General features: G+C 36.6%; 1 protein-coding gene across 1 annotated transcript; it reads right to left on the bottom strand.

The window, feature by feature from the left end:
- Positions 1–499: 499 nt before the first annotated feature.
- On the bottom strand, positions 500–8,066 carry cdo1 (cysteine dioxygenase, type I). Its single transcript, XM_039013142.1, has 5 exons — positions 7,848–8,066; positions 6,058–6,135; positions 5,298–5,452; positions 3,143–3,312; positions 500–1,807 (listed from the first exon to the last, which is right to left on the bottom strand). The coding sequence occupies exons 1-5, from the start codon at positions 8,015–8,017 to the stop codon at positions 1,778–1,780; spliced, it is 603 nt and encodes a 200-aa protein (XP_038869070.1). The 5' UTR covers positions 8,018–8,066; the 3' UTR covers positions 500–1,777.
- Positions 8,067–8,506: the final 440 nt, after the last annotated feature.

Genomic DNA, 8,506 nt, shown 5'->3' with positions numbered 1-8,506 from the left:
TGTTGTGTGTGCAGTCCATTTCATCATCAATGAGTTGATGTATTGCTATGCTTGAGGACATGCGTGTTAGCTGAATCACTGGCATTAGGATAATGTTGGTAGAGGAACTATACTTCCATTATCAAGTCATTTTCTCAAGTTTCATTCAAATGTCATTAGGCACACAATGAACACAAACTACAATACATTTAAAGTGTTCCTCCTATCTCAGTTACAATTGCCTTATTAATTCACCTCATTAAAACTGGACTCTTATCAAACACTTTTAACCAGTGTAGCATATACCAGGACAAGACTACCACATTCAATACTGGGACAAATTCAGATTAACACATTCATAAAATATTGTTTCAAGAACAAATGTACTGTACATGCAAACATTTGAAAGTGAGAACTTATATCTTACTTATATATAAAGTGGGTTTTATATCAGTAATGTCAAAAACATTTTGTTTGATGGAGAGTACAGATTGATCAAATAAACACACACCACAACTTCTTGACATATGTAATGTTTAATGGTCAACAGTCAAAGCAAGGCTTATCATTCACAATATCTTATATCATGCATTTTAAAGTCATGTTGGGTAATTTTGGCAACTAATTATTTAAGCCTCCAGATTTGGGCTGGATGTGTCAATGTTTAGTTCATACATGCATAATCTATGAGCAGAATTACTGTCTGACCTCAATTAGCTACGAAATCCCAAAATCTTCCCCATGGGCCAGCCCCCAAGCAATTAGAGTTATTGCCAATGAGCTTCAGCCCCTCGCCATTTGAGTGACAGCTAACAAGTTGCACACACAGCAGAGCAATGATGTGGTGCACATATCTGCACATGTGACGTGGAACACAATTTCCGGGGACCCCTTTTGGCTCGTGAGCGCTACTTTCAGAACTATTGGCTAAAAAGTATACAAAAGTACTGTAGAATCTCTTTAACTGACAATGCTATTGTGGCACTATGTTGTAAACTATATAAATACATCTACAATTAAAACAGGCAAAATCCTGAGAAAAAGTGAGAACATTGTCTTTATTATAATACAACCCTGCCCCTAAAGTCCAGACTCTCCTTGACTGGTCTCCTAATACATTGGTTTTCAACCTATGAAAGACATTCAAGAATGACACTGAAATAGCTAATACCAATTAACACCCCTTCTCATCCCCAAAAACTGAACACGGCAAATATAAATTACAGGCATCGTATTTTCCAATACATTTATAAAGCTTTACCTTTGCCAAATGCTCTAATTTGACTTTACAAACTATTTCATGTTACATCACTATTTTGACAAGTGTTAAGATCATTTTGTGTAAAAATCTATACTGTAATAAAAGTGCTCCATTGAGTGTAAAACTGTTGATCACAGAATGCTTTTAGATCATCACTTTGTGTGATTGAATAGACAACCTATTTCCACTCATACATTATACACTTCAACCGTCCGCCGTAACAGTCCAAAAGTGTGGTTAGAGGTCATAGACACATAGGAATGCTGTTATTGGGAAGGGGTCTCCTCAGGCCTACCAAACAAAGAGCAGATTCAATCCATGGCTAAGCCTATTCATGCATTCATCCTGTGCTCATCAGTTTTTGCCAAGCTCACACTGGCCAGTGATAAAGCCATTCTAACTACCTACATGTCCTTTTGAACTGTCCGCTCCAATATAAACGGTTGTTTAGTTGTAGGTCCGCATTTTGCTTCTTTGCAGTGTCATGTTGACTGAATTTACAACATTGTCATTCCAAACGCAAATGTCTTCAGCTTCTTAGTTATTTTCTTGTGAGACTGTGGTTTCCTGTAAAAGACAAATGAGCAGTAAGTTAGACAATAGCCCGAAGCATCATGATATGCATCAAAGGAGAAATATGAGAGGAATCCAGCACTAAACCAATATTTGAAACCTGAATAAGCATTTATTTTCTCAATTCATTGAGGGGAGATGTGGTAAGGTAAGTGGTAGTAGATCATTGTGTGCCCATACTCTTATCTTATCCTATATGCAAGCAATGTTGTAATAGTGCAGGCCAGACAGTGGTTTGGTCAAGGTAAACTTGTGCAATTTGTGGATATTAGATAAGCTCTCCGCTGTTGGCAAACCCCAAGCAGAACTAGTCTGGTTCTGTTCTAGCGTAACAGCACACAGCTAGCATGAACATTAAAAGCAGACTCCAACCTACTCTATAGATTAAAAGCTATTACCGTGTAGAATACGGTCTTTCTGTTACACATCTGGCGGCCTGTGGAAACAGAATCCTGAAATTCTTAAACTAACTTTGAAATATAAACTTAAACTCATAGAAAATGCAGTAAATGTATTTTAAAATACTAGGGGAGTGTCACGGAATTGTTGATTGTACTGTTATTTTACTGGGCGGAAACGACTTAAACTTCCTGTGTAATTAAACATCTGTAAACATTTGGAAGGAAAAGTAAATGTAGCCTTAACAGTACGGATGTGTCTGCAGGCAACGGAATAGGTAATCTTTACAGAATAGTGTGGGGCGCTCACAAACCAGGTGTTGTCATGATGTTTAGATACCAAAACACATATCATCTCATTGTCCTATAGTCACCAAAAATGTACTTTTACAACACAGTCAAGTTGAACAAAACTTTTTACAACAATGCTGTTAGTTAATGAAGGTCCACACACCATCAAGTTTACAGCTTTCAAAAAATGTTGTTTTTGTAATTCCATTTTAACTACCTAAGATAAGCTGCCAGCCATTTTCATGACTTTTTTTTCAAAGAGATCCATGTGTCATTTATGCTACAACAACAGGTGTCCCATTGTTTCAATAAAGTTATGGGACAATCGAATGAAATATAATGCCTGACGGTACTCTGTAGAGACTTTCAACAGCAAGCCACTTGAATAATATAAACAAGTTTATGGCACCTTTCACCAATACGTTCACAAATTGCATCACTCTCCTGTGGCTTGGGTGATGCACTTATCCGCTTAGGTAAAAGAAAGTTGTACAACTTTACCTCAGTGATTGGAGATAATATTAAGTGTTAACACCCTAGATAAGCCAATTTTGCAGTCAGAAGAACAGGTAATGATATGGCTATGATAAGCTATACATCTATGGTTCTGTGTTTGGTCAATTTCGGAAAGAAGTCTTACAAATGGAGTCCTCTCTCCAAATTTGCTCCAGAACGTCATCTTGACAGTGTTCTTGTGTCCAGTCCGCTGGTCAAAGGTCTGGCAGGTCTTGAAGGGAGGACTGTACAGGTGCAAACTGGCCGAACATTCTGTATGACTGGCGTTCTCTACTCTGTGCAGCCCAAAGGAATCTAAAACAGATAAACATTACACATTTATAAGAACCAGAATGTGAAACATTCACGTAGAGGTCGACCGATTAATCGGCATGGCCAATTAATTAGGGCCGATTTCAAGTTTTCATAACAATCGGTAATCAGCATTTTTGGATGCCGATTACATTGCTCTCCATGAGGAAACTGCGTGGCAGGCTGACCACCTGTTACGAGAGTGCAGCAAGGAGCCAAGGTAAGTTGCTAGCTAGCATTAAACTTATCTTATAAAAAACAATCAATCTCCACATAATCACTAGTTAACTACATATGGTTGATAATATTACTAGCTTGTCCTGCATTGCATACAATCAATGCGGTGCCTGTTAATTTATCATTGAATCACAGCCTACTTTGGCAAACCGGTGATGATTTAACAAAAGCACATTCGTGAAAAAAGCACAATCGTTGCACGAATGTACCTAACCATAAACATCAATGCCTTTATTAAAATCAATACGCAGAAGTATATATTTTTTAAACCTGCATATTTAGTTCAAATTAATTCATGTTAGCAGGCAATATTTTTAACTAGGCAAACTGTGTCACTTCTCTTGCAATCATTGCATGCAGAGTCAGGGTATATGCAACAGTTTGGGCCGCTTGGCACGTTGCAAACTAATTTGCCAGAATTTTACATAATTATGACATAACATTGAAGGTTGTGCAATGTAACAGCAATATTTAGACTTAGGGTTGCCACCCGTTCGATAAAATACGGAATGGTTCCATATTTCACTGAAAGAATAAACGTTTTGTTTTTTAAATTATAGTTTCCAGATTTGACCATATTAATGACCAAAAGCTCGTATTTCTGTGTTTATTATATTATAATTAAGTCTATGATTTGATAGAGCAGTCTGTCTGAGCGGTGGTAGGCAGCAGCAGGATCATAAGCATTCATGCAAACTTTACTGCGTTTGCCAGCAGCTCTTAGCAAAGCTTGAAGCGCTGCGCTGTTTATGACTTCAAGCCTATCAACTCCTGAGATTAGGCTGATAATACTATAGTGCCTATTAGAACATCCAATAGTCAAAGGTATATGAAATACAAATGGTAGAGAGAGAAATAGTCGACGTGTCATAATTCCTATAATAACTACAACCTAAAACTTCTTAACTGGGAATATTGAACCACCAGCTTTCATATGTTCTGAGCAAGGAACTTAAACGTTAGCTTTTTTTACATGCCACATATTTCACTTTTACTTTCTTCTTCAACACTGTTTTTGCATTATTTAAACCAAATTCAGCATGTTTCATTTTTTTATTTGAGACGAAATAGATGTTATTTATGTATTATATCAAGTTAAAATAAAAATGTTCATTGTTCATTCAGTATTGTCGTAATTGTCATTATTACATACATAAAAATTGGTCGATTAATCGGTATCGGCCTTTTTTAGTCCTCAAATATATGGTATTGGTATCGAAAAATCATAATCGGTCGATCTCTACATTCATGTATCACATAGCTGTGAGTTCCGCTTATGGTAATTTCACACCAAGCACAGCACATTGACCAAACAAAGCACATAGAGTCCCAGAGTATACATTAAGAAATATAATACGTACCATCCTTTTTTAACATATACAACCAGATTTCAGGATCAAATAAATGAAAGTGAAGATATTCAGTAAGTGAATGTTTATAAAGATATACATGCATATCGTCGCTGTCTGATGAAACTTCACCATATTTTCCTATTTACAAACATACAATTATGAAACTTTAGAAGCTATTTTTATTCATGTTCTTGGTCCTAGAGTCATGAAATGTTCAGAGTACATTGAGGGAAGTTTGCTGCGTTCAATAAACAAAAAAAATATTTAAAAAAAAGAATATGAGAAATTGCATTACGACATTTATCAGACCGTGATGATATTATGTATGTAAATCATATGAACAAATGCCTCCTCATGTTGTCTGACACACAATGTTGAAGAAATACTAAACTGTCTTACCATTGATGTAGGCACACTGGTTTGTTTGCAGGATTCTCTGAGATTTCTGAACCATGTTGCATGTTTTTTTATCGGGCCATTCAAAAAGCGTCTCCTTCAGCTGGCCTTGCAGCAACTTCATGAAACAGTGGGAGTCTGTGTGGTCATGGATACTGCTGCACGTGGTGGAAAACAGACAGTCTTAGAATGTGCCAGAACAGTGTTATGTGGGGCTCAGCAATCAAACATGTGGTTACATGTATTTTAGAACTAATGGTGGTGTACATACAAGTCCTGTTTAAAGAGAAACTCTGCCTTTTGTGTTGGATATTACACATCTACTGACAAAAAAGTATAACTTGACTCCTCAAACTATATTAGCTACAATCTGATAGTGTTCCTTTCTCTGTGCCTCAAGCAACGTGACCAATTGTTCATATCTGTTTAAGTTTCAAAAGGGCAATTTATTATATGGTTACCAAAAATGTATTTATCTTTATGAAACTTACATAATGTTGACTTCCACAAGAACATTGGACTTTGTTATCTCCACACACTTTCTACCTGGAGCCTGTTTCTTCATTTCACTAGAACTATACTGATGTTCTATCTGACAAGTCATATATTGTAATTACACTGGTTCTGTCAATATTTATGACACTGCCAATATATACACTGGTATAGACATAGCACCTTAATTACCACATTAATTCTGAAGGAGAGGGATTTCATGGCCTCAGATCGAATAACTTGCATCATTGTTTTCTAAAAAATGTCTTACCTGCCGTGACCCTCTCCCCAACAGAGTATCATGAGGTTGAACTTTCCATTCCCTTCATCCACCAGGTTCCTTGTGTACCTGGAACACAAACATAAAACACAAACAGAAGTGTGGGTTAGAGCAAAGGTAGAGCTTACCCATTAAATGATTGGGAGCATATATAGGGTGTGCGACTGTCTTTTAAATGACTACCACTCCAACATTTTGGGGGTGTGTGTCAACTCATGATTTTGACTAGAACAAAGGTAGGACATCCACTGCCTTTGTTCACTGACATTTAGGAAACTGAAATCGTATGGTATAGCCACAAACTGATTTCTGATTACCCCAATACTGTACATGCAAAACATCTGGCACAAATACTAATGCCAAGCAGTGACATTCACATTATTGAATGCAAAGCTCATTAGTTTGCACAGTCAGTTGGGGCATAACTATCTTGGCATAACTATCTTGAGTCTACAGTCATTACAGTTACAGTTAGTGCAAGAGTAAGACCAGAGGAATAGGGGTTTGAACAGATGGATTGCAATGTATTTTGTTCTCAGTGGTGTGACGCATTCAGAAAACTTAAAAACTATGTTTTAGCTCCACACTGTTTTATCGACTAATTTCCACAATTCTGTCCAAAGACCTACAAATGCTACTCTCAAATTCTTAAGTGATTGACCTATATACATTTATTAGGAGTACTGAAAAAGGAGTATTAATATCAGATGATATAGAACCGCATATGGCCCAGTTCATGTTTCTAATCATAAATTATATTTAATAGCGTATGTGCTGTAAGCAGCACGTGCATTACGTATATAAAGTAATTCGAGCCATCACAGACATGCTGTTCCCTCGTTTTGCACGAAAGTCAATGGGCACACTAGTCACGTTTTTGAGCGCATTGAAAATCGTGTTTTTGTAGCAGCTGCAACCCCGATTGTGTGACCATACCGCAAACGCAAAAGGAATCTGTCTCTAAATTCTGATTGGCGGACGGGTTCCCACCCTCGATTTACCCCCACAAGAACCAAAACAACCCCCAGTTTATGGTGCAAGCCGGGAAAACTGTGGATAGAGCGTTTTCTTTTGTTGAAGCACACAATGAAACTCATTTTGAAAGTCTCATTCTGTTGTAAACATCTTCGAATGTAACTTTTTGAACGTTTTAAAGTGAGAGCATGCATGCTAGGTTAGGCTATAATTGACAAATATTAAATCTATTGCTTACACCTTTTTACATGGCAAAAGTTTAATATAATTATGCTTTTTTTAGTAGCCTATTCAAATGAGTTTTGCAGATAAAATGCAACATGTAGGCTATATTAACAATATAATATATAACACAAATCAATCATTGCACATATATTATGAGAGACATCACATTAAGTTAAATAAAGGTTCAATAAAATGTCAATAAAATTGCCGTTAAATCCCCTGAGAAGAAGCCTTTGTCATGCGTTGAATATGTTTAGGGCCTTTGCCTGCTGATCACTTGTGCTACACCTTTGAAGTTAAAGTTTGCACCAGCACCCCACCAATTTCAAGTTAATGACTGGCGTTTTTGCAATTCATTGTAATACTATTAGTTGCAGGATTTCACGATAAGGTGATAACTGCATACAGCCTAATTAGTGATATTTGTGTACAGATTTAAAAATAAAAAAATAGTACGTTTATCATCAGGCCATAGCATATCTTTTAAATTAAACAGGCCTACTCAATCTCAACAATACAGGAGCCATAATAATACTTTTCCAAATAATAAACATAGGCCTATTTATTCGTTTATCTTTTACCTGAACTGGTCGAATTTTGCAAATTTCATCCATTCCTGTGGATTGCTGTCATATGCTTCCATTATATTTTGCACCTCCTCCACATTGATATTGTCACTTTCAAAGATTTTATGCAAAACTTTGATCAGATCATCAAGAGTTTCTGGTTTCATCACTTCGGTTTGCTCCATGGTTCAGTGAGTATTTTTCCCGGCAAGCCTGCTTTCTAACTAACTTTTGAGCATCGCCTAGTCTTTATAGCGTCGCCTACTCTTTTTGGGGCCAACTGTTTTTGGACTGTACCATTATGAAAAAGGGTGAACATATTAGTTCAAATATGAAAAACCTTTATGGGAATAACATCAATATTTAAAATCAACATTACCATTGTAAATAATAGCAGGTATTTTATTTACCAGATACACTTAAGTTCTTGGTGTTAAAATATTATTAATTATTTACCCCCACATCAAGAACTTGGACCAATCCTTGCCTTGGCCGCAGCTGTTAACAAAATCTTCTTTCTTTTCATCATTCTTTTATTTGGCTTTGACTTCTGCAATAGCCCCCTTGCCCTCTTAATGAGGCAGGTCTTAGGAATTGAGTCAACGAGTCAGAGAGAAAGAGAGAGAGATCAGAGTTTTAGTAGCCTAATAACAAAACATGATATCACTTGTGAG

Source organism: Salvelinus namaycush, chromosome 18, assembly GCF_016432855.1.
Source record: "Salvelinus namaycush isolate Seneca chromosome 18, SaNama_1.0, whole genome shotgun sequence".
Taxonomy (NCBI): Eukaryota; Metazoa; Chordata; class Actinopteri; order Salmoniformes; family Salmonidae; genus Salvelinus; species Salvelinus namaycush.
This window is presented reverse-complemented; position numbering and strand designations above follow the sequence as displayed.